This window comes from Nanorana parkeri, unplaced genomic scaffold (genome assembly GCF_000935625.1).
Source record: "Nanorana parkeri isolate BGI_ZX_2015 unplaced genomic scaffold, ASM93562v1 scaffold3064, whole genome shotgun sequence".
Taxonomy (NCBI): domain Eukaryota; kingdom Metazoa; phylum Chordata; class Amphibia; order Anura; family Dicroglossidae; genus Nanorana; species Nanorana parkeri.
In genome coordinates, this window is record NW_017309332.1 from 27065 (window position 1) to 54124 (window position 27060).

The 27060-nt window shown below is 41.1% G+C and overlaps 2 protein-coding genes across 2 annotated transcripts; one reads left to right on the plus strand and one right to left on the minus strand.

The window, feature by feature from the left end:
• The first annotated feature begins 322 nt into the window (after nt 1-322).
• LOC108802724 (acrosin-like) lies at nt 323-9235 on the plus strand. The gene is made up of 6 exons (XM_018574579.1): nt 323-463; nt 860-947; nt 7522-7708; nt 7875-8140; nt 8535-8680; nt 8894-9235. Exons 1-6 carry the CDS (start codon nt 323-325, stop codon nt 9233-9235), a joined length of 1170 nt encoding a protein of 389 aa, XP_018430081.1.
• Nucleotides 9236-11789: 2554 nt separating this feature from the next.
• TERB2 (telomere repeat binding bouquet formation protein 2) lies at nt 11790-27016 on the minus strand. Its single transcript, XM_018574580.1, has 7 exons — nt 26950-27016; nt 26359-26518; nt 22257-22396; nt 21921-22154; nt 20932-21004; nt 15700-15788; nt 11790-11902 (listed from the first exon to the last, which is right to left on the minus strand). Exons 1-7 carry the CDS (start codon nt 27014-27016, stop codon nt 11790-11792), a joined length of 876 nt encoding a protein of 291 aa, XP_018430082.1.
• Nucleotides 27017-27060: the final 44 nt, after the last annotated feature.

Here is a 27060-nt window from a genome sequence, read left to right on the forward strand (position 1 = left end):
AAACCCTGAGAAGATGAGGGAAAATCTTCATCTACAGGGTTATATGGAGGGAGACTAGAGAGGTTTCCAGAACTGTACTCCGTGGATAACCCAGTGGCGAAACTTTGGGAAGAACTTGTTCTTCTTCCTTCTACAGCTGTATGGGAATATCTCGGAGATTTCGGAATGGTCTTTCATTTTGATGGATGCGGGTCCCTGACTTGTTTGTGGCCCGACCCTCTAGAGAGGAAGCCTGATCATAAATAGAATAGTTTCTATGGCCTCTGGGTCTATGGAGTGGGAAATCCCTAGGGGAGCCATTTTTCATAATGGGGGGCCTGGTATGCCCCGGAAATCGGGTGGTGTTGCCTTTCCTGGCAAAGCGTCCCCGAAAACCAGTGGATTTGTGATCATGGATCTGATTATGGGGAAATGTAACACTCGAAATGTGTGTCGGGTGGACCGGCGAGAAAGGAGAAAACGGGTATTCTGATCTGGGGTGAGTATTGGATCTAAAATTAGATGAAGGTTGACCATTATAGCCCTGGGTATGTGTATTTCGATTTTTAGCTGGATTGGAGAATTTCCAGGAAAATCTTTTGTTAAGCATCTGCTTATTAAGTGGAAAACTTACTTTAAATCAGCGTTCTCCAAACTGGTCAATATCAACCCCAAAGGTCCATGGAATTATCAGAGGAGTTGAAAAAAGAGTGCAATAAATATCTGGGTGTTAGTAGGCGGTCAATAAATGATAGTTCAGTTGTAGTCAATTAACCTTTTGAGAAATCTGTACAGCTCCATGCCATGCCTGAAGAGGAGGTAGCTAGCGGCGAGACAGTATTTCCCACAACTGTACAACTCCTTGAGTTGTCTCCCTCAGGTGTGTGCTGTTAATGGAGTTGCGTACCAGCATGCTTTGTGCTGTGTGTCTGTGACCTTCTACCCTTCCCCTTCAATGAAGGAAATAGGTACATGAAGGATTCCTGTTTATGTTCAGTTATTTTTATATTATAAATGTTTGGTGGTGGATAAATGATTTGAAACCATGATGGGTTGATAAGCTGCAGAGTTTGGGGACCCTTCCTTAAAATGAATGCTGTGTTATATTATGACATCTTTAAGTGTGGTATTTCTGGATGTCTTTGTCACACTTTCCTGTTCTCTGATCCAATGCCAGATTTTGCCCCTTGTACAAGGTGCTCAGCTTCCTGCCAATCAGCTCTCAACCTCTGTGTTAAAAAGCTAGTACACATACTGCTCAGCATTCAAGCAATGTGTCAGCACACTAGAAGCCGGACCCCCTGTGTTTCCTTAAGTTTGTCTTCTGTTTCCTGAGGATTCCTTTGCTCTCTTGCTTTCTGTATTCTGGCTTTCTACCGTGTTCTTAGTGTGTTCCTGTGGATTCTGCATGTGACCGTCCATTGCATTCACCTGTGAGCTGTGAATTTTGTCTGCACAGCTTTATGTTTCCACACTCCAGCTCCCATGCGTCTGCTCTCCCTATCCACCTGCATCCTGCGTGCATCAGCCTGTGGTGCCAATCCTGCTCTGCAGTGCTCTACGTCGACCTCCTGTGTTCTTGTGCTTCCTGTGTGATCCTGTTTCTTCATGTATATCCTGGACCTCCTGGTTACTTACTTCTTCCCTAACTGCCACTGAGTCCTGTATCCCAATGCTGTTCTGTGGCCTTGCTCCCATTGTAGTTCTGTTCGCTGTGTCTGCACTGGTGTATTAGAGGGCCGCCACTTGGGAGCTGTCCTGCAGCACAACCAATCTCCACCATCAGGAGCTCTGGAGAAGACCTAGCACTCCTTATACTCAAACGTGAAGTCATCCTATCCTTTTTCTCTATGTGCCTAGTGTACCACGTGTCCTTGCGGTCCTTGTGACCAGTGTCCCAGGTCCGATTCCTGCTCAGTCAGTCTCTGGCTGCTCTGCAAACCCTGGAGCCTGCATCCCTATACCTACGGTTCCCAGACCGTGACAGACTTAACCTTTCCTAGTATGCATATTAGTTTTATATTGTTATCTTAGGGGTTTTTGTTTACAAAAACAGTATAATTTTTCTTCTCCTGAGTTCACTTTGAACTTCCAGTTATCTGCAGAGTTTAAATAAATAGGAATTTCCTTTCCACATGATTACAGTAGATAGTTGAAGTAGTAGAAGTAAATGGTGCTCCACTGAGCTGATAATATACTCCTTTAGTAAAATCATCCCTTAGTCATGGTCCACTAAAGATTCGTGATTTCTTTTGAACAGGCACTACATTTTGTAAGTGTAGTCAGGGCTCTGATATAAACAAACATTATTATATAGTGGCTTTGTCTATTAAAAGCCTGAAATGTATGGGACTCACCCCTTTCTAAGTGAATTTTAGCTATGAGAGACACAGTTTAACACATACCAAATGCAATGTATTGTGAAAATTATCTGAAAGTTCAGACCAGTCACATCTATTTGCCTGGCGCCTACCCAACTTCACTTGATTTAGAACAATGTTCCAAGATTCTAGTCAACAAGTGCCCCCTCATGAGCAATGCTCCAGTTGGGAAGTTTTGGGGGTAACTACTGAACAAGTAAAAAATTGTTTTTTACCTAAACATGAACCTCTTAGCACCCTCAGATCAGCTGGAGCACTTTACATGCACATGTCTTCTTTTAGGTAGTGTCTATGCGCAGTAATAATGGATGGATTTAATGAAACTGATACAAACTGTAACAAAAGCTCCATAGTACTGTTGAGTCCTGAAGATAGGACTAGTCCATAAACATGGAAGGTAGCAGCTTCAAGTCTACCACCACTTGCAAGACTACCAACTACTTGAGCTAGTTGGCTCATTCCAATACAACACAACTAAGTCTTAGCAAGCCGTAAATCCTAATAGGTTTACTGTGCTGAGTTGTACCCGAAAAAGTCAAGCGGAAGCAAGTATCATGGAAGCCTTGCACCTTCTTAGTGTATCCAGTCACTTACTTTAGGCAGCTGACTGGGGTGAGTGCTGCAGGAAAGGAGTACAAAAAACAGAATTGTGGTATTGATCTTTTACTGCATACTGACAAGTAGGTATTTTATCTTAAAGGTTAAATAACACTTATCCACTTTCAGACTTGCAAACTATGTATAGCAGGGACTTTGGTAAAGTACACAAACTGATATAGCTGGTGCCTAATATTTGAACTGACTTGGAGGCGATTGGAGGTAATTGGAAGCAAACAGACACACTTTGTTTTCTAACTATCACTGATCAAAAGCTTGTTGTTTTTTTTTTGGGGGGGAGGGGGGGGGTTTGTTATATTTTCTTACATGTACACTGCACAGAATTGTAAATATTTTTTAATAATAAATATATACATTTTATATAATACATTTTTTATAATTAAATACATTTTAATAATAAAAAACATAATTTTCAATAATTTTTGCAAGACAGTTTTGCTAAAAGAAAGCCTTGTTTCTCCTAAAAAATGATATATGTAGTACTTGCGCATCATATGTAATAACAAAGTTACTGTCAAATCAGCAGGCCCATAGCTGAAATGTAAAACCTTTCCTGCTCCATAATGAGAATACAGGTACAGAAGCTAAAGAAGTCAAATTAAACTTTAGGCAACATTTAAAGTGTATTTATTGCCCAAATATTTTTTCAATTAAGGGCTAAAACCTATTTTTTGCTGTCTGTGTGGCAAAATGTCCTTTCACTTCCTGTTCAGAAAGGCAACAGGAAGTTAGCAGAAATCTGCCTAAGTAAGAAATTGTTATCACCAGGACAAGTGTTCTCATTAGAAGATTTGTACTTACCTCTTGTTCAGGGGACAACGCTAACATTTTGGATTTCCCTTTACTTTCTATTTTGGTCACAATGGTCACCAGTGCAAACGGAGGAATGATTCTCCCCAATGGGGATATAAAATTGAAAGGCCTGACACTCCCTACTCTATCCAAAACTAAAAAAAAAGGTTTTTTTTGTACAAATACACTTTAACCCCTTGCCAACCACAGACATACCAGGTACCTCCGGCAAAAGATGTCACTTAATGACCCGAGAGGTAACTGGAACGTCATTTTATTGGGATCACTTCCAGCCGCTCTAATGGTATTGCAGGCATGCCTCGATGTGGAGGCATCCTGCAATACCGACCATGACTACCAGGCCACTTCGTGATCGTTCCCCGCAATCGATCACTTCCGGACTAACCGGCAGAGCAGCTGGAAATGTATCAGAGCATCAGAAGCAATCAGTCAAAAAGCTGGGGTATGCGATAAGCCCCAAACTAAAGATAGGCCCTATCATTAGAAATACTCTCAATTTCAACTCAAATGACAGTCATACAAATGACAAGCACATGTCAGAAGTTTGGCATTGCACCCCCAAAACAACCCAACAAACCTATGCATGGGTGGCATCACTGTACTCAGAAAATGTTGCTGAACACATATTGTGGTGTTATTTGGCAGTATCCCTTAAAGTTCTCAGTACATATATTCTTAGATTCCAATCTCTGTCAAAAAATCACCAACATTTTTTTTTTATTTTTTTCACATTTTGGCATCCAAATATCCAATATAGGAAGTAGAATCCAGAGATCATAATGGATTCTTTATTTCATAAGGTGCTGCGGATAATAGGAATGACAAAGGAGTGAAAAGACGATTGGTTGCCTGGTCAGCACACTTTTCACACATGGCCCTATATCTACTCATCAGTATATTGATGGAATAAAAGTGATCCACTGTAGAGATTGCAGCGCTCACATCAATATTTTCTCATTAACAGAACTTAGAGATATGCAGAGAAAATAGATAAAACTACAAGGATAAGGATTGTTATTATCAGTCGTGTGACAGTCATTTTTAAATCTCAACTGTCAACTGTCTCTCGCTCGTTCTCTCTCTCTCTCTCTCTCCCTCTCTCTGTCGCTGTCGGTTACCGCTTACTGATCATTCAGAATTTAGTTGGTTTGCACTTTGCACTTCAGTTCTTATTGCAGTTTATAGACTTGTACAAGTATTTATAGTTTACCAATGATACTCTCAATTTCAACTCAAATGACAGTCATACAAATGACAAGCACATGTCAGAAGTTTGGCATTGCACCCCCAAAACAACCCAACAAACCTATGCATGGGTGGTACTGTACTCAGAAAATGTTGCTGAACACATATTGTGGTGTTATTTGGCAGTATCCCTTAAAGTTCTCAGTACATGTAATCCTATATTCCAATCTGTCAAAAAATCACCAAGATTTTTAATTTTTTTTCACATTTTGCATAGATTAGTGGTAAAATGGTTAAATGAAAAGAGTCAAAATATCCCAAATGTAATACCTTGGATTGTCTCCTTTTAAAAAATATATACATGTAGGGGGTTATTCTGGGATCCATGACAGATATCAGTGTTACAATGTCACTATTGCTAATTTTGAAGAAAAAAAATGGTTTGGAAATAGCAAAGTGCTACTTGTACAAAGTGCTCCAAAAAAAAAAATCGAGAACATTGGGTATTTCTAAACTCAGGACAAAATGTAGAAACTATTTAGCTGGGGTCTTTTTTGGCGGATGTAGATATGCAACAGATTTTGGGGGTCAAAGTTAGAAAAAGTTTCTTTTGTTATTTTTTCATAATATTTTATATTGTTTATTATGGTAAATTATATGATATGCTGAAAATAATGGTATCTTTAGAAAGTCCATTTAATGGCGATAAAACAGTATATAATATGTGTGGGTACACTAAATGAGTAAGTGGAAAATTAGAGCTAAACACAAACACCGCAGAAATATAAAAACAGCCCTGGTCACTGATGGTAAGAAAATCATAAAACAGTCTGGTCTCTAAGGGGTTAAACTTTCAGTTCCACAAAAACAATTTGTACTATGCCATTTTAACTTACACATGCCTATGTTTTATGTAGTTAGGTCAACATGATCATTGCAGGCACACATGCACAATATCTTCCATCATCTTCAATATAGGAGATGTCAAAAATGTAGTTTTAAAAATGTGTGATGCATTCATATGATTTGCATCCTTGGATCCTGCAATGACAATATCATGGCATGCTGATCATGTGACTCCCTATGTTACACTGTGAAAAGGAGATATATGCAGCTTAGGGCTATACATAGGGAGAAGTAGCAGTGAGCTTGGTGTGGTAATGTCATGTGTGAGCTCATATCCAATATAGGAAGTAGAATCCAAAGATCATAATGGATTCTTTCTCTCATAAGGTGCCGCGGATAATAGGAATGACAAAGGAGTAAAAAGACGATTGGTTGCCAGGTCAGCACACTTTTCACACATGGCACTATATCTACTCATCAGAATATTGTTGGAATAAAAGTGATCCACTGTAGTGATTGCAGCGCTCACATCAATATTTTTTCATTAACAGAACTTAGAGATATGCAGAGACAATAGAGAAAACTACAGGGATAAGGATTGTTATTATCAGTCGTGTGACAGTCATTTTTAAATCATCCCTGTCAACTGTCTCTCGCTCGTTCTCTCTCTCTCTCTCTCCCTCTCTCTGTCGGTTACCGCTTACTGATAATTCAGAATTTAGTTGGTTTGCACTTTGCACTTCAGTTCTTATTGCAGTTTATAGACTTATACAAGTATTTAATTTATAGTTTACCAATGATATATTACCCAGTTTTGAACATAATTGTTGTTTTTAGTATCACTTCTATGAATGATTGCTGATTTTTACACATTTCTATTATTTTGTACTTTTAGCAATATGTAAATCCTCCACAAATAACGCACTACATTCAATTGATGTAATATGGTTACTTCTTTACTGGAAAACCTTGTTTGAAAACCAATAAAAACAAATATTGCAAAAGAACAAACAAAAAAAGGACCCTTGTTTGAGCTTGGGAATTGCCTGTGATGTCATAGTGAGAGGTATTTATGCAGCTGCCTATGATGTCATAGTGAGAGAGGGGGAGGGTATTTTTATGCAGCTGCACTGCCTGAAGTGGCTCAGATAAGTGATTTGGGAGAGTAGAGGAGAGATGGATCGCTTATGTATGCTATTTGTGCTGATTTTATTTGCGTCATTTATTGATGGAACTCATGCCTACATCTCTGACAGTAAGTAAACCCCAGGTTATTATTACTTCTTTGTTTCCATAGGCTCAATTCATAAAGCTTTAACACAATACAAGGATCTTTAGTTGCAGCCATGCGATTGTAATTTACACAGAGCTAACACACCAGGATAAGTATCCTTACTTTTAAAAAGTGACAGTTATTTTCATTTGAATCTAATGACATTTGAAAATTATACAGTAGTCGCATGACGTAGATAGAGTGCTTTGAGGCATTTTGTGAATGGGCAAGTAGCGGGGAGGGCCGCGAATGGGACTGGAGCACTTTACTGCTCGTCACATTTTTTAATATTTGGAACTAGAAGGTAAAATAAGCAAATGTTAGTTACTGTTGAAATAATTGGACATTATACTTGTTTTCTGACTGTAAACATTAAAGTAGAAGGTAAATATGATTTGCTGAATATTTTTTTTCTTCTTATTTTAGGTTGTGGTGGACGCCCTATGCGTAGCGCTTCACGGATTGTTGGAGGAGTTATGGCCCAGCCCGGTGCCTGGCCCTGGATGGTCAGCATACAGATGCCAGAGTTCATCGGGTATAAACACTTTTGTGGAGGAACCCTAATAACAGACCAATGGGTTCTAACTGCCGCACATTGCTTCAAGGATCTGAGGTAAGGATAACTCGTATAGAGAAACGACATGCGGGTTTGGCTTAGGATTACTAGGAGCTAGACAATGCAATATGATATATTTACAAAATTAGGTTTTCAGATATATATCTATCTATATATTTATATGTATATAAAGCGGCTCATCTTTATTTATTTTTCTTTCCAGCTTTATGTCCAAATGGAGGCTTGTGATAGGGGGTCACCAACTGTCACAACCTAGCAGCGATGTCCAGATAAGATCTATCAAGTCATACATCCTTCATAAAAGATATTCCGAGCGATTGAAAATCAATGACATCGCTCTCATAAAGCTCGATTCGCCAGTGAAATACAGTGGCTATGTTCAACCTGCCTGTTTACCCAGCAGCACCATGGACATCCCTGACATGACCTCATGCTACGTAAGTGGCTGGGGTCTCATGTCTGAGAAAGGTGAGTAGTACTGCACTTTAATTTTGAAATCCATTCCACAGAGGTTACATATTCCCAAAAAGTTAGTTATATGCTTATTATACTGTACTGGAGTCTGTTGAAGCTGTGAGCGTTTGATGTTGCAGGAATTCACCTTTGACACAGAAGCTCCCGATGCAGAATGGAAAAGGCACGTGATTAGTTAGGGTTGAGGATTACAGTTAGATTTATGTTTTCAGTAATCTTCCGAGCCCTGGTACTGCACTGTGCTGAGTGTCTTCCCCTCTGCTGTGAAAACACAGAGGGTCGCATGCTTGGCATATGCTAGGTTTACTTTAAAGTAACCACATGGTCATGTCTAGAGTATGGCTGTATACCTTGCATATTCTCACATCTTGTATTCTTTTCTTTATAGCTGCCAGAACAGCAGATATACTACAGGAAGCCAAAGTTTCACTGATTGACAGAGAGACATGTAACAGCCCAGGCTGGTACAATGGCCGTGTCAAGAAGCAAAATCTGTGTGCTGGACATCGCATGGGAGGAATTGACACCTGCCAGGTAGGTTCCAAAACTATAATTTTTTTTAAATTAACAATATCCGTCCAAGTAATTGGACTCAAATTGATATGAAATTAATGAGCAAATAAAGGGTGATCAAGTTTCCCAGAATTCTCAAAAGATATTATGGGGTCTCTGGTTAGATGCTGGTACTTACTATTGTTCTGTGAATATTATATATTCATCATTTTATTTTCTTCTAATTTATTACAGGGAGACAGTGGAGGACCACTCATGTGTTTGGATAAAAAAACTTCCAAATATTACGTGGTTGGTGTCACAAGCTGGGGTTTTGGCTGCGCCCGAAAGCAGCAACCAGGTGTCTATGCCAGTACCCAGCATTTTCTGAAGTGGATTTCTGCTAAATTATTAGGTTGCTCTTCTCAGCAGAGAAAACAACCAGCTTTTAGCACCACTTCTGCTACAGTGTCTTCGGGATCTGAGCGTAAATTGGATGTCCTACCTTCATCTCAGGTAGGCTCAACTCTGAGACTATCTATAAAGGACAACCCTTACGTGAGGAAGATTCTGAAGAAGCTTAGCCTTGCCAAATAGAATCATGCCAGGAGCATGACAAATATTAGACCTGCAAGATGTTGCATCTAACTGTCAGTTTTCAGAAGAACTTTGCAAACATCATTATTTCAAGAATGGATTCTCCAGCACCATATATGATGCAACTGAAACCTCTGTTTTAGACCTGGGTACCTAAAACAGATTAGTTAGGTTTTCTTGCAGGCTAGCTTAAAAGCGTGCTGGGGACCCTCATTGCACTGTATGGTGCAAACAATCTATCTCATAATGAATAAAACAACAATGCATTTAAATGTAAACATTACAGCCTATTTATTTTTATTTTTCATTATGGTGTGATGAAGCAACAAAGAAACTGTAAATTCTAGCCTAACATTTTCTTTGGGCTAGGAGGTAGAATTTATTAGTAGTAGTATTTCATAACAGAGGTCCACTATCACTAAATTTACAAAGTGCGAGGTGTAATTAAAATGTGTAAAAAAATGTAAATGTGCCACATTATCAAAAACAATTTAAAAAATACAGATACATACATTAATGGTGTTGAAAGACCCTGACTCCTGGGGAACATGTTCTATGTTTAATGCTCAGTGCCTTTGGTGTAGTGACAACAAGCTGGCATGCATGCTGTCCTGAGTGGACTGGTCTACTGTCCCACATTGCCTGCACAATCCCAGCGCTGATGTCACTTGTCACAGCCAGAGGTAGCAGTATGAGACCACTGTAGCGTCTTCTCTGGTTCAGGTAATTAATTGCTATCAACAATGATCAATTCAACTGAGTCACCACAGATTATCATTGTAAGGTGGTTGCCCTCCTCCCACTAATTACCATGTAATTAGTGGGGGCTATAAGGGGGCTATTTTCCTCCTGTACAGGTGGGTTCTCTGTTAAAGTCTGATGGCCACAAGCATGTCGTGCTTCTCCTTTAGCAGTCGCCGTTCAAGGATTCTTTATGTGCGTTGCAGGTACTTGGGTGCCCCTAGGATTTAATCACCTGATATCAGAAGTACAGGATTATCAGACCTAAACAGGAGGCTGTTCTTCAGTCAGGATAAGTAATTAAATGAGTCAGTATCCAATGTCATTGCTGGGGGAAAAGAAAGTTAATCTTTTCAGCAAAGTGGTAGAGCAGGATGGTAGTTGATAACAAATCCAAGGTTAGGGCAGGAGGCATTTTACCAAGATCAGATCAAGCGAGCATACAGATCCAAGGTGCCAGACAGATCAGCAATAGCAGGCAAGGGCAGGTAACAGGAACTACATAGGCTGCGAACAGGCAGGAGCCAGAAGTGAAAAAAAACTTGAAGGCAAAAACACTGGAGCAGGAACCAAGCTATGACTGGCAAACTAGGAACACTCCAGAGACAGGAAAACAAGAGCAAGGACTGAAACAAGAACACAAGAAATAAAAAACACACACACAACCTCGATGAAGGCTACAATGAACAAATGTAGCATACATAGTTGTATCCTTTTAAAGGAGTATAGAGCTATCTCTAGGCCTGCATGTGTAGAAACCCTTGCATGTACACTAGGGGTGAAACTTCAAATCATGGGAAAGGCAGCAATAGAGTACTGCAAAGATTAAGTCCAGGGTCACAGGCCAGCCATCCGGGCACAGCAAGGGACAGGCAGCAATATGCTGCAGCAGAGATGAATTCCAGGGTCACAGTGCAACAAACTGGGCACTGCAAGGTACAGGCAAACAACTGGTACAGCAATGCTTGGGTCCAGGGTCAAAAGGCAACAATCCAGGCAGCAGTGAAGTCCAGGGTCACAGGACAACAATACAGCACACAGCCAGGGACAGGTGGTAATCTGGTATAGCAACAATTAAATCTGGATTAATGGGGCAACAATGTGGCCACAACAAGGGGCAATCAGCACATAGTACATAGTAGTACAGTACAGTAATACAGTGCAGCAGTGTAGAATGCTTACACTTGTAAAACTTCTGTAAAAGACTTTTAAAAATGGTTGTTAAGCTCATGCAACCTAAATGTACACAGTTGTTTCACTGTGACTAATTTATTAGTGTCACTGTATTCCTTTTCTCTCATCAGGCTGAATCACCCACTTATAGGGTTCTATAAGACCATCTCCCCAGGCAAGAAGCGCATTGGGAAATGGCCAAAGAAAACCTTGCAGGCAGTCCTGAAGATTTGCTGGCAGGATGTAATTAAACATTGCAGGTCATGGGCAGGATTGCAGGGAGGGGCTAATTTAGCACAGCAGTGGGAAGGAGGCAGTGGAAAAATGCCCCTTTGTATGAAAATATGCCTATCCCTTGAACACCAGGGATGCGTGATGAGATCTCAGTACCTCTAAATAGCCAAACCCAATTTCCATGGCTGTTTCAAGCTGCTCTACCTCTCGGTGTTGAATTTTTAATGTAGAGGAACAAGATTTTTTTTTTAGTAATCCAAAAAGCGTGAAACTGTCATTTGAAGTTCAATCACATTTTAAATTTTTGTACAGAAATTCAATTATTGATATATGAATGAATGAAATGTAACAATATTACTTAAAGTATTTAAAACATGGTAACATAATATTTAAGCATTTCTATCCCTTAACATTTGTAACTTGGAGCTTTAACACAAAAAACTAAATATTCTGAAGAGTCAGGTCTAAAATCATGCAGCTCTCCTGGGAATTTCTTCAGCTGATCAATGGAAATATAACCTATAAGAGATATTATTTACTTAGTACACCAAAAGTATATTATCTTGAATGATTATATAGACCCCTAGTGCTCAATACATTGCCTGGCAGTGCTCAGTGCATGGCCCACTGTGCTTTAGACCTCAGTTTTGGTTGGAGTTAAGCTGGCCATATACACTAATAGATTTCAAAAGAAACCTAACATATTCCTGCATCCACACTCAACACGGTAAATTGACAAATCCCTCCCCCCAATAGATATTCTGACAGCCAACGCCCGCGACTGTCGGAATACACAAGCAGTCACTGCAGCTGATCGGTAGCAATCAATGTACTGTATAAACGTCAATTTTTGGCTTGCCTCCTTCAAAAAAATTTGTTGGCATAATGGAATTTTGTTGAGCCACCCACTGTTGGGATTTCAGCTGATTCCTGTACATTGGCTGAAATGTCTAAAAGTGTATGGCCAGCTTTATACTCTAAAATTGTGTCATATGTTTAATATACCATTAACGTTAAAGGAAGTATAGTCCCCATCACCGTTTGTGAGGTGGCTACTAGAAAGTTAGTGATTGCCAGAGCTGTAGTCAGTCTGGCTGAATTATAGGTGGCATTTATCTGGTTAATTCCAGGTGTTCTGACATAGAATGTACCTGCCTGAGTGGAGTGTAACTCTGCTGCAGTGTGGGACAGCCAATGAGGGACACTGTGAGTGTGTGTGCAGTTCACCAGCCAATCACTGGGGCTCTCACAACCAGTGTTGCATGCTGGGATAGGGAATATATACTCCAGGGAATTGCCATGGGCTCAGTCTAGTCTGGTTACAGCCATGGATATCCTGGGGAATACTTTAGTGTGGGAAATGCTCTGTTAGGCCTTAAGCTCGGAGCCTTTGATACTGATTGAGGAGGAGAACCAGGGAAGATGATGGGTGCTGGAGGTACCTGGATTGGAATGGACCTCAGGAGCAAGTCTGGTGTCTCTCCAATTGAAGATCTCCCACCCACCCCTATTCAGTGGCTTCTCAAATACCCAGTGCCAAATGGTGTTCCTATTGACCCACACTGGAGTGCTAAAAGGGACTCGTGAGTTTGGAGTCTGTGTCTGTTCTACCCTGGATGTCTAGGCCTCTATACCCTTTCTCCCAGAGTGAATATGTTAATTACGTTCCTCAGCATCATACTTCTGGTCTGGATATCAGCTCTGTTGGTCACTAGCAGAAGGGCGGTCAATGATAGTGGGGCAGCCAGTTGCTAAAAATCCCCTAGACAGGATAATTGATGATCAGGTCCCAGGCATATTTTATCTGCTCCTTCGGGGATGAGCTCTGCAGAACCATTTGGTGACTAGCCCATCAGACTAAAAAAATGCAAACTTTGAATACAAATTAGTATGCTTTGTCAGGCTTGATAAAATACTGGATCTAATAACACAACTTTATACACTATAAAGATATAAAATACTTTCTTTCCAATACACACAAGCAGTGTATTTTTTGTAAAATTTTAGTACTGTATTTACACTTAATGATCGGGACTCCAGAGTGTTAATTGGGAATTGTCATGATTTTCAGTCCTGACTTAATTCCCACCTACATGTGTGCTGCTGAGAGTGAAAGACTTTCAAACTGTTTGTATAACTTTAATCACAGCCAGGAAAGTTTAATAAGGCAAGTTGTGGTGAGGTTGGCTTTAGGGCTTGTTCACATTAGAACATACACTTTGATGCATAGTGTGTAGCCTTAAGTGTGTGAAAATCGTTCAGTTCTTGATGAACCAGCCGAAATTTGCATAGTGAGTGCCCCTTTCGGCACCCTTCAACCCGGCATCCTTCGATCAGCTGATCGAAGGAGCAGATTGGAAAATATTTGGCCGAATAGAGCTTGCAACCAATCAGTTGCAAACAGGGGGCCACTGAAAGCAGGTGATTCCTCCGTCCACACTCATAAGTGTTGATGGAGAAATCTATTATATTTTCTTTGTTCAGCCCGCAGATTGAACGAAGAAAATATCATCGTGTATACCCAGCTTTAGTGAAGGACTCTATGAATGGCAAGCTGCACACCCAAAATGCATCTTGCCAGACATTTTCCTAATGTACTACAATACAATGCATTGGTGTAAATAAGCTATAATAAACATATATGAGGCCCAATTCACAAAGCTTACACACCAGGATAAGGATAATTACTGTAAAAAATGAAGGAGTTATTTTTCACTGAGTACAATGTGTCACATAGCTGAAATAAAGGTACTTATCTTTGTGTTAAAGCTTTGTGAATTGAGGCTCTGCTGTCAAGAAGGTCTAAAGAAATGAAAAGCTTGTTGTAAAGCATACTTCCATTACAAATCCAAAAAAGAAGTGGAATTGAGACATGCAAATCACTGGTTTATGCTGCAGGGGTGTTACGCTGCCAGAGCCTTTTTTTCGTTTTTTCCATACTTTAAATCTACATTTTAGGCCTGAAAATTCCTTAAAACCACTAGAATGATATATTTCCTGAAAGCACAGACCCTGAAGAATATAACATAGAGCCGTGGGAGTCTGTTTACAGGGACCCACTGCTGCCAACGTATGGCATGTGTTGGTGGCAACAAAAGGGTTAAAGCACACATATACATTTGGTAGAGTAACATAATTTATAGCTACATGTATAATCAACAGTAAGGCAAAAAAAAAACCTTTTTCATCCTTTACAAAACAAAATATTATGCATAACAAAATGCAACACTTTGGTATATGTTTATCAAAAAAATCACACAGCCTCTTTGTCCAGCAAAACTGCATAAATATTGACTCTGTGTGAGTTAATCAGCTGATGTGAGAATGGGGCAAAGACGAACATTCTTAGTGCAATTTCTCTTCTGGTCGAATGTTCTTAAATAGGTATAGCCATACAGAACAGAGTGTGATTGGAGAAAATCCCGTATTAAGGCCACTAGATGGAGCTGTGGAAATAAATACATGTTAGTAAGGAGATACAATGTTACAATTCAAGAGACCAATGGAAAGAATAAGCATATGAATGTAACCATTGATATTACGGGGATAGCAATGGTTACATTTATATGCTTATTCTCTCCAGTGTTCTCTTGTATTGTATCTCTTTACTAACATGTCTTTATTTCCTATAATTCTCTGCTCTAGCTCTAGTGGCCATAATGTGGTATTTCCCCTTCCATGCTGTTCACCCTGCTCTGCATGAATTAAAGGAGAACTATGAGTTGAGTGAAAATCACTCATCCTCATAGTTCGAGCCGACGTGTGACAATGAAACTTTCACACGCCGGCTCAATAGATCGGGAAGTGAGCGAACATATACCGTCGCTGGCTCACTTCTCTATCATCTCCCTACAGAGAGCAGTGACTGTCAGTCATGGCTCCCCGCAGGGATTCCACCCTCCCCGCTCTGATCCTCCAGCTCTGACTGGAGGAACGGGCGGGGGAGGGGGCAGGTACAGCTGTCTCTGCCTCTACATAGGCAGAGCCTGCTGTCACTCACGTAGCTGGGTGGATCTTGACAGTAATGTCGGGATCCGTCCCGGCTGCGGCGGTCTCAGTATGCCGCGAACTGTAGCTCGCTATATACTGAGCTTTGGGTCACTGGAGGATGCTAGCATATGTCCTCCCGTGACCCTTAAGAGAACTATGGGGAAAAACACTTACCCCATAGTTTTGTTTTAATCTAATGAAGAACATTTGACCAGAAGAGAAATGACACTAAGAACATTTTTTTGGGTCCCATTGTCACAACATCTGCACAGAACGATTGTAACTGCAGTTTCCCTGGACGAATAAGACCCCTTTAAGTATTGTACCTGTCTGAATATTATTTCCCGGATAATTCTGAAGGGTATGTTGTATCCCATCATCAGAGGATCCACTATCAGATGTCAAGTCCTTCTTCCTACACCATAACAGAAAATGTCACTATCATGAGTATATTCTACATACTGTAGGTCTATGCATAGTAGAGGAGAGGTCTGCTGTGTGACAATCAGATACAACTAATCATTATGAAACTCTGAGACTGGTAGTCACTTGAAATAGCCCTGACTGGTGTATAGACATAGAGACACAAGTGCACACAGCACATCACCAACATTCCTGATAAATAGGTTTATCTATTCACCATCTATGAAAAAGCTGCAGTATTAGTTTTGGGTGGACTGACCATTTAGGTGACACACAAGTGCTACCCATGAGTCATTGTTTAAGTCAAGTTCACTAAATTTACCTTCATATGAAATGTATATAAAGTTCTTACAGTCCATTTTCCACCAGGTTAAAGGGAATATATAAAGGTTTTACATGTAATGTCTTTATTGATTTTGGTCAAGTCCAAAAACAATCTACAAATAGTTCTGTCTTTGTTGTCAGATGAATATACAATATTGTATATGGGCTCCTTTTCACATGCGTTCCAGGTTATCATTACCCGCTTTGCTTAAAACATTCCTTTCATATACAGAGCTCAATAGCTCAAGCTGAAATGTACACATGCTGTGCTTTCTCTTTTAGAAAACCCTTAATGCTTTGTGAATCCTGTCTACACCCTCTCAGAAATAATGACTTGTAAAACCGTTTATATTAATGTTGTAAAAACAAAAATATTAAATAAAAACACAAAAAGCAAATTAATATGGCTGGCCTGATATAATGTACCTATAGAGATTTGATATACCTGTCTCATTGTTTTGTTCAGCCTTCCTTAGTCAGAACTCAACCACTCTGCACACCATGCTTCCAGAAGATGCATTGGCAGAGGATCATGGGAAATAATATTTTTTTCTGCATTACATTTGCATTAAAATGGCTCTAAACTATAAATGCTTGAAGCTGAACACAAGGCAAACATATAAATACATTGATGAAACGCATATAAGGGAGCTGTTTTACCTGCTTAAGTATTTGTGTTTCTGTTCAGACAGTTCTAAGACTGACCATACAGCACAGTCCTTCCAGGCAGGGCTGGAATCCTTATTTTTTTTCTCCTGCAGTAGAATGAGAACTATGGGATGAGTGACATACACTCATCACCATAGTTAGAGCTGATGTGTGACACTGAAGCTGTCACACATCGGCTCTATTAATCGAGAACTGAGTGATCGCATACCGCTGATCTTTCAGTTCACAATCTTCTCCTTGCAGGAGCGGTGACTGTCAGTCACTGCTCCATGCAGGGATTCCCCATTGCCCTCTTTGTTCCTCCAGCATTGATTGGAGGGATAGCCAGGGGAAAAGGCGGGCACAGCTGGCTCTGGCTATAGAGAGTCAGAACCAGCTGTCAATCAGGCATGGAGGTGGATCCTGACAATATTGCCTGTATCTTTTCCGGCTGCAGCGTATAGCAGACAACAGCCCGCTATATTCTGCGTTTTGGGTCACAGAAGTAAATGTCCTTCCCCCAGCCTGCGAATGGACGGTGAAAAGAGAAGCAGCAGACTGATGCTCATCTGAATTATCTCTATGTCACTCTGCACTCTCCTCCTATCACCATGGTTCTTGTGCTGCTTCCTCCTCCTCCATTGTGAACTATGCTATATAGGAACTGCAAGAGGCTGATAACGAGTCAAACTCAGGTACTTACACTTCTTGCATATAAAAAAATACATTTATTGATGTATTATTAAATACAAAGCTGCAATAATTTGTGCCATTTATATCTTCCTGGAGTTCAATTTTAAATTATATTTTCCTGAGGTATATGCTGGTTGTCAGGTGGACCTGCTTGTTTCTATACTTTTAGTCACTGACTTGAATCAAGTATGCAGCTTCAGATTTCAAACTTTTCTGATCTGCATACTTGTTACAGGTCTGTTACATGGAAGGTATTGAAATAATGAGTCCACAAAGAGCCAGACATGCAGCATTTTCAGAAGTCAACAATGGCAATCTTTATATTTCCCTCTTAACAGGTTTACTTTAACTGTTGTTCCCTACCTTAAATCACATTCTGGATTCCTGTGATCATTCTCTTTAGCACCAAAAGGGGTTTTAACCTCCTAAAACCAACAGGTATATACAGTATATTTTAATTGTAGTATAGATAACTGCAACCACAGAATACATGCTTGAGATTATACCAACTAAGAAACTGAGAAGACAAACAAGAGAGGTACTTTAAATGACATATTGCATTAGAGTCGTCGTGTTTAAATATTAAAAAAGCCATATGGTAGCTGCCATAGCTGATCTCTTTCTGAACTTGGTAGATGCATGTTTTTGTTTGTTTTTTGGGGTGGAAGGGGGGGTTGCCAATGTATCACCTTCAGTACTTTATGAGTCCTGGACATGGAAAAAGTATGCAGACCAGCAGATCTGATTTCACTCTGTCTGCTGGTCCTGGATCAGTAAATAATGAAGCCTGACTGAGGCAGCCTCTATAATGCTCTTTGTGCAAGTTTACTTTAAAGTGTATGTAAACCCTAAAAAAATGCATCATTGCCACCCAAAAATATTTTTTAAGATTATAGTGTCAATTGTTTTTTAAAAAGCTTGCAGGCTTGGTCAGTAAACAGGCAGAAGGTCGATCTGGAGAGCAAGCAGAAACATGGTCAGACCCTATAACAAGCATTGGGCACAGGGTCAGTGAAGTTTAAATCAGGCACCTTAGAAGGGAAAGATCAATTAAGGCTAAAGGGAGGAGTCAGTAGGGGGAGCCAAAAGATCCTGAATGCAGGGGGTAGTGGCTAATGGGGAGCCAGGGTGGAGTCCAAAGTGTAGTCACCTCTCCAGTCACCAGAAGTGCAGTGGGAGGTGGGCAGACCATGAGATGCAAGATTGCATCTTTACATTGCCCTCCCCTTAAGGAGGGACAAAAGGACTCTTAGTAGCAGGTGTGGCAGGATGCAAGCAATAGAAGGACTGACCATGTGCCCGACACTTGTTATATATTTGCCTAAGTGTATGACTAGCTGCCATCACTGTACTGACCCTTTGCCTGTTTTCTGACCAAGTTTCTGTCTGCTCCCTGGACTGTTCCTCTGCCTGTTTTTTGACCACATCTGTCTGCTGCATGGACTGACCCTTTTTACCTAAGTGCCTGACTAGCTGCCATGCCTGTACTGACCCTTTGCCTGTTTTCTGACCATGTTTCTGCCTGCTCCTTGGATCGCCACCCTGCCTGTTTACTGACCACGTCTCTGTTTGCCACCTGGATCGATCCTTTGCATGTTAACTAACCATGTTTCTGTCTGCTCCCTGGACTGTTCCTCTGCCTGTTTTTTGACCACATCTGTCTGCTACCTGGACTGACCCTTTTCCTATTTTATGGACTTTGTCTCATCCTGTTGCCTGTACCAATACCTCTGCAAGTCCCCTCCATGCCATCCTTTGCAGACATCTGTATCCCCCTGTGCCACGGATACTCCTAGTCCTACCTTTGTAACAAAGGGCCTTCTTCCCTTATGGGACTTGGGGCTGCTATAAGTGAAGTTACACTGGTCCGCTATTTTCTCCGACCACTTACTGTATACACGTGCGCATTACAGTATGGACCTGTGGGAGGCAACCATTTGTCTGTACTGAAGGGGCTGGCACAATGTTTGGTAAACCCTGAATATGTACTTTAAACACAAGATCACTGCTAGGACTGTCTGCAGTATAACTGCAGTATAAACTGTTTTTCTTAAACTTTTCTGACCACTTGTTTTAAGAAAATAATAAAATAGTAGCAATAAAGTTTAGAAACTACACCAGGAAAACCCTATTCTCATGCAGTTCAAAAAGATTTTACAGTTATTCCCTTTACCTTCATTATTTTTTCCTAAATTACTATTTCTTAAAATGTGGTTAACCAAATACATAATAACCAATACATGAACGTTGGTTAGCAGTATAATATATCTAAAGCCAAAGCTTTTTTGGATAGAGTAGGTACTGGTTAATACCACTGACAAGTGTCTCACTACAGATAGTTTCCTTCATTTTCTCAAAACACAACAAGAAGTATGAGATGTAAAGGAAATCCTCTGTTACAGTTGTCACCTGAACAAGTGTCCTCTTTGGAAGGTTTTCTTTCTATTCCTGACTCATTTTCTGTCCTTGTGACAGAATAGAGAGTGTGAATTTTCTAGATGTTTCAGTACTGCCCTTCTCTATCCAAAGGAAGAAAATGACTTCACATACCCTTTAAGTAATGCACCTTGTGTGTTACAATTAGAGAAAATTGTAAAACCCACAGCAACCAGATAAGTGCAGCTCCTCCATTTTAGTTTCCTCCAGTCTTTGGCTTTTTTTCTACCGTAACTGACCCATGAGGAGAAATTAGAAGTCTATTACTAAAGATCTGCGGTTTGCACTCTCCACAGCACTGCAAAGCATCGCTGGAAATAATCCCAACTGAATTGACATTTCCATTTTATTTATTTTATTTATAAAAACAGAGTACAGTTCTGAGCTAGTGATGTCCTGCGGGGTGTTCTCTGCATAAGGCTGCAGAGAACACTTGATGAAAAAAGGGCTGACATACTGGGGCGTAACTAGAAATCACAGGGCCCCATAGCAAAATTTTATATGGGGCCCTGTGATTTCTAGTTATGCCCCTTGCAGAGCCCACTTGAGATCCCACACAGCCCACTTGAGGGTGACCCTCTCTATGGTGAACTCTGCAGGGTCACCCTCAGGTTGGCTGGTCGCACTCCTTACCTGTCCGCCTCCTCTTCCTCCACGCTCGCTGATGGGCCCCGCCTCCTCCTCCTTCTCCGTCACCAGGCCCCACCTCCTCCCCTGCTGTCGACCACGGGCCCCGCCTCCTCCTCCCCTGCCAGATCCGGCCTCCTTCACTGCCGCTGCTGGCTCTATTTGACTCAGCAGCGGCGCTGGAGACGAACACGCTGCTGCACAGATTACGGTCAGTGATCTGAATAGCAGCGCATTCTTCTTCAGAGCCGCCGATGACAGCCACCAGCAGAGGATGCCATAGCGACCCAGGCCCCCCAGGTCCACTCGGCATCTGGCTAGGCCCCCCTGTGCCTCGGGCCCCATAGCGGCCGCCTGGCTCGCTATGGCGATTGTTACGCCACTGCTGACATATTAACCTGCTTTACATCATGTGACCGGCTTCCTTCACTTTCCAGCACATTTCCCCCTCATTCACTAAAATGAATGGAGCTTCTTTTGCTTCAAAGGAATGAAACAAGCAAAGTGCAAGGCATACTTATAAAGCACAGAGCAGTGCTTGATAAAAGTCCTTTAGCTTCTAATAGAAAAAGGAGCAGTATATCCGCAGTTGGGCCATACTATTGCTTTATAGATGAGCCCCTAAAGCGGCATTTTAGTTACTGAAAACATTTTACACACTAGCTTTATTGTAGAAGGGGCATACTGTATCTCTTCTACAATAAAACCTGCCTGCTCACAGACCTATGTACAATGTACATTGAGCTGCGCATGCCTCATAGCAGGATGAATTAACTTTTGCAATGCTGGAGGGGAAGTGAGTATAAGCAGACTTTAGTTTCACTTTAAATTATATACTGGAATACTTTTGTAATGCGCCTGGGTTCTGGGACAGGTGAATGGATCACAGCTGCGGAATAGAGGCTAAGGTTAGGTATGGCAATCAGGCTCGAACCCCAGGCGTCTCTCTCAATCTTAACGGAGAGTGAGGGGTTCTTGCATCATCTGCCACAAATGAAGAGTGTAGGTATGGACCAGGTAGTGGTATCTCAGTTCATAACTCCCTGGGGCAGGGTACACAAAGGTAGATACGAGGAACTAGATAACAGGTCTAATGCAGGGTAGAGCTGGGGCTCAAATGGTAACAGGAATAAATGATGAAGCCAATGTTGGAGCATCTAGCAGTGGACCCTGTGCCAGAGAGGTTAGAGTGACAAACAGTCCAGCAAGATAAGTGCCAATCCCCCTCCAGTACAATACTTGCAGTTGGCAGCAGGCAGGATAGAGGAAACACGAGATCCAGCAGTGATAGAGGTCCTTGAGGCTCCTGGCATCTGTAGGGCATAAAGCTCAATAGTGGAACGCTTCCATAGCGTTCACAAGAGCTATTTATAATCCGCGAACGCGGAAGTGATACCGGCCGTGACGTCACTTCCGCGAACCACGGTGGAGAGCAGGGAACCTCCCCCTCTGAGAGGGAAGCGGCCTGCGTGACGCGGCCGATGCATTCCACGTTGGAACGCAGATGGCTCGCGGCAGGCAAGGACGTTACAACTTTCTGTTATAAGACTCTTTAGTTCTATACTGACCTGATTCTTCTGTAGCGTATCATCCTGCTCCCAGATAAAGCTGCCAATTTTTCTTCTGATTTCTGTTACATACAAATTAAGTCAGTCTGAATAATATTTCCTGACAGATTTCTAATTCGAACTGACAGGAGAGTGTCTTATACACTATATTAATTTATACCAACCTTCCTGAAGACAAGCTGGAGGGAGGATAAAATGTCCAAGGGCCAACAGATGATTAGCTTTAGATCTGGCACTGGTTTTTAGGAAGCTGGCGTGGAAGACGGTAGTCTTGTTTTCAACATAATCCAGGCTGTTATATATTCTGAAATAAATATTTTCATATTCATATTAGCACCATATTGGTAAATGAAAAGAAATATAGTATCTCACGTAATTGTACAATCATCATTAACAATGCTCACCACTGTAATGGTTAGCGGTACACAGGAACATATGTAATAAGAGGCTCCATGAGATGCCTGCTAGATCTAAGGTCAAAAACCGACATCCTTGCAGATACCATTAGAAAATCTGTTGCCCAACTTCCCCAAGTGCATATCTCTGTCCCGGAGTGGGCCCCTCAGAGTCCCTTCACCTGCCTTTTTACCTACATTTCCATCTGTTAGCTATAGTGAAGTACCATATCTGTCTGAGGCAAAATCTTTTCTTTGCTCAGCATCCAACCAGAGTCTTTCCCTCACATACAGAACCCATCCTCAGCCACAGCTAACAAAGGCACGTTGATGTGAGGGGATAAACCTACGCCAGGACAGAGGTACATATTTGGGGAAAGCGGGTCTGGCAGCCATTTTGTATGTCAGCTGGGGATCAGTAGATCTAAATAAAAAAAAAATATTTTAGGTCTGCTTCCAAAGTTTCTTTGTACATTCAGGGAGCCCTTGGTATACCCAGTCTTCATGGCTGTAACTTCTGAGATAAGCACCATTGTGAAGTTAGGCCCACCCACCATTATGTTATAGGCTACTAAGCCAGCTCTCATTGGAGAGTGGAATAGCAATAGAGCAAGACATTTTGATCTCTTCCTATTTTCAGTTTACAGGTGGAGAGTGGAAGCAAGTAAATTAGAGACTAATAAATTACTATTACTAGATCACAAGAAACAGGTACAACCATTTAATTATAAGACAATATAATATCTCCCAAAATCAAATCAATATGCCCATCATTAGGATAATATCCCCTATCGTTAACACGAACAGGTTTATTCACAAAAGGGTGAGGAGTTTGGAGAAGGCAGGAGAAGTGAGCAATCTAGGACAACATATTGTCATATTGAATTGGAGAATTTTTCCAAATCAGCTATGTTGTCCTAGATTGTTCACTTCTCCTGCCTTCTCCATACTCTTCACCCTTCTGTGAATAACCCTGTTAAACAGTGGCCCAGAAGTGCAGCGGGAGCTGTAATAATTGGGTGAGTGAAGAAAGTTGTTTTGAGGATGCTGGAGGCAGTCTGAATAATCTGGCCTGTGAAGGTCTCTCTAATTCCAACTACTAATTATATATTTGATGCTGTCCTCCTGCCCAGAATTTGGCTTTAATTGTTTTCATTTAATGTCTGCCTGTCAGTCTTCCAATGTCAATGAGTTTCATTAACACTAATCCAATTGAACATAAAAGCCAACCAGCCTGTCTATACATACTGTATGTCCTTCTGGGTCTGTCCACATGATTTTCTAAGTGACACTAAACTCAGGAGTTAAATCTTAAAAATACATTCAAGTACCTTAACTATTAATTATTAGGAATGCACATTGGGCCAAACTGTCTATCTTCTGGTTTGTTTTGTCTTTTATGTGGGGGGGCCTACAGGGATTGATATATTTTTAAGAATTGTATATATACGTTTATATGTGTTTGAGGGATTTTGGGTTGTTGAATAAAGCATTTATACTTTTTTATGAAAATACAAGGGTCATGGTTCTTTTTGACTATTAATTAATAGTATGTTTTCCATCTGGACCCTTCAATGAAGTTGATATAGTGGGAACCAATTGGTCTTTTGCAGGTACCTTAAAGCAGAACTATGAGGTGAGTGAAAATCACTCATCCTCATAGGTCGAGCCGACGTGTGACAATGAAACTGTCACATGTCGGCTCAATAGATGGGGAAGTGAGCAAACGTATACAGTCGCTCGCTCAGTTCTCGATCATCTCCCTGCAAAGAGCCGTGACTGTCACTCACGGCTCCTCTCAGGGATTCCCCCCCTGAGAGGGGAGGGGGCGGGGGAGGGGGCGGGTACAGCCTGCTGTCACTCACGCAGCTGGGTGGATCTCGACAGTAATGTCGGTCTCAGTATACAGCAAGCTGTAACAAGATATACGTGATATACTGAGCTTTGGGTCACGCGAGGACGCTAGTATATGTCCTCCCGTGACCCTTAAGAGAACTATGGAGAAAAACACTTACCCCATAGTTCTCTTTTAACTATTACCAATACTTTAACTCATTTGTGCATCACTCAGCTGTAGATCCTCAAATCATCGCTGAATTGGTGCTGACACTGTCCTTCCTTCTGGAGGGTGGTTACTTTTGTTCTCCATGGTCCCTGTGTGTGTTATAAAGTAATCACTGCTCCAAGCTCACTCCTGCGATCTCAATACAAATTAGTAAACTAACCCTGAGATTGCAGTCTATCACAGGAGTGAGCTTGGAGCGGTGACTACTTTATAACACATACAGGGACCATGGGGAACAAATGTAGCACACCAAAATGCTAACTTATTTAAGGCAAACCTGGAAGACAAATGCCTTGACAGCATACAACAAAAGCCATATATATGCTATCGCTTTAATGACAGTTTTTTCATCATACAGACATATGGGGAAGAAAAGCTAATAAAAATGTACTTAGAAAAAGCAAACCTTTGAACTACAAATGATAGTTCTGTCTGAAACAAGAGATAAGAGGGTAAATGTGGACCTCTATTTTTCTAAATCAATATCAAACAGTTTTATGACCACTTACCTCTGAGACTCACCCCCTCACTCCCATTCCACAGCCCCTTCTTTACTCCGTATCTGATCAAATGTAATTACCCTGTTTCTCTGTAAACTTTATGAGGGGACTGGGGAGGTATGTTTGTCATAAGTAACCTAGTTGTTACTTAGATGTGCAGTACTATCTGTCCTAACAAAGTGCTAAAGACCTCAAGGCATTGTATGTTAATGTCCTGCCTCTCGGTCTAGTCCCTCTAGTCTGTCCCTTTGGTACATTGTCGTCTTTTAATGCAGTAAAAGTTGCTTATGGAGTCCTTTGTATAATCCTGCTTGAAAGAAACAACTAGAATGGTAAACATTTTTTTTTAGAAATATATTTTAGGTATGTTGTGTGAAGGAAACACAAAACGTAGTGAGACTAAACAAGGTTGTACCTTGGCACCATCTGATGGTCAAATTTAGTGTTACGTCAAAATATTGACCTTTAGGTATTGACAATAATCTGCCCAAACGAATGCCCAAAATATTTTTGTTTTGCTTTCAAGAAAGTGTAAGAAAGATTTTTATTTATTTCTATTTAATCTGCAGAGTAACCAAACCAGAAAATCACCTAGTAAAGTGTTTTAGATTAGAATTCAGTCTTTGCCTTTGTCATTTTTTGAGCAAAAGATTGTATGATACGATAGAATCTGTGCTAGATCTATCATTTATTGCTACATGTATGCTTAGTTTAGAAATGTCAGATACATCTAGTCAGGCCATTTGACATACTTGTTGACAACTTAAAGGGAAATTCCAGCTTTTAGAAAAAACTTCCTCATGCAAGAAAAAAATGTGTATTTATTTTTATTTTTTTTTGCATTGGAGCCAGTAAAGCATTGTAACTGCGATCAGTGGATCATGGGTGCAGTGCTCTGGTTCCTACAGACGTTTCCTCCCGTCCATGTCTGAATGAAGGAAGAATAAGTGGACTACATATGCAGCGATGTCACTCCACTTGTATTCCATTGAGAACTACAAGTGCCTCTGCCACAATGACTGATGGGACTTGTATTATCTCCTCTCACAGATCCTGCCAAAGCTGTGTTGGGCAGAGCCAAATAAAAAACAGCCTGCATGGAGAAGGACTCTGCAATACAGTAAGGTGGACTTAGGTTTTAATCCTACCTGATTCAACTGTGTAAGCTCCTTGGTTATGTAAACAATAACTTTGGGACATGCAATTCAAATGCATGTTTCACCAGAGTGCTAAAAATAGAAGGCTGAGGGCTTGATGGATATTGCATTAAAAATTCCTTTCAAATACCATTTTTGGTTGTTCATACCTCTGGGTATCACGGTGGGCTGCATTACTGCTGAAGAGGTAATAAGCATGGTGATGAGTTGTAATAACACCGCCTTCCGATTCTGTAAGGTAAAACAAAAATGCATGGACTGAGGCAATATTTATGCATATAGGTTCACATTTACCATCAATGTCCAGGCCTAGGACAGGACGCAATGATGTGGGGTGAAAAGGGGATTGACAGACTGTTTGATAAATGTAAATGTGGCACCCCTTTGTCCTCCAGAGGCCAGAGGGTAGTGAGGGCTGACATTTCACTCTCAGGGGCAGATCCTTAGTCAGCGAAGGGACCTGCGATTGCCAAATTGTGCATCAGTCCCTTTAAGTGCCTTTTTAATTGCTTTATTGCAGAACAGCAGAACCGGGAGAGAAGGTATAGGGCTTCAGACATCCATGGCAAATATAGCACAGACTCCAGACTCACCAATCTCTTCAGGCGTCCGCAGTGCAGAATTATCAGTAGAACAGGCTGACACTGGGTAATAGAGCAACAGCTGAATAGGGATGTGCATGAGATCTTCCATGGGAGAGACACCATACTTGTTCCTGAGGTCTAATCAGCTCCTGGTACCTCCAACAGTCATAGGGCTCATCTGGTTCTCCTCCCAGATAGTTCCAGACCCCACATGGGTCCACATGTGGCCCCCTTAAGGTTTAAGGCCTGGTCATCCTCTCCATCATT

Coding starts and splice junctions, on each gene's coding strand:
- LOC108802724 (XM_018574579.1), top strand. CDS start 323: ATGCCCCGGAAATCGGGTGGTGTTGCCTTTCCTGGCAAAGCGTCCCCG. Junction 464..859: donor GGCGAGAAAGGAGAAAACGG/GTATTCTGATCT, acceptor TGTCTCCCTCAG/GTGTGTGCTGTTAATGGAGT. Junction 8,681..8,893: donor GAGGAATTGACACCTGCCAG/GTAGGTTCCAAA, acceptor AATTTATTACAG/GGAGACAGTGGAGGACCACT.
- TERB2 (XM_018574580.1), bottom strand. CDS start 27,016: ATGTGGACCCATGTGGGGTCTGGAACTATCTGGGAGGAGAACCAGATG. Junction 22,397..26,358: donor GCCCACCGTGATACCCAGAG/GTATGAACAACC, acceptor TATTTATTTCAG/AATATATAACAGCCTGGATT. Junction 22,155..22,256: donor TCCAGCTTGTCTTCAGGAAG/GTTGGTATAAAT, acceptor TGTATGTAACAG/AAATCAGAAGAAAAATTGGC.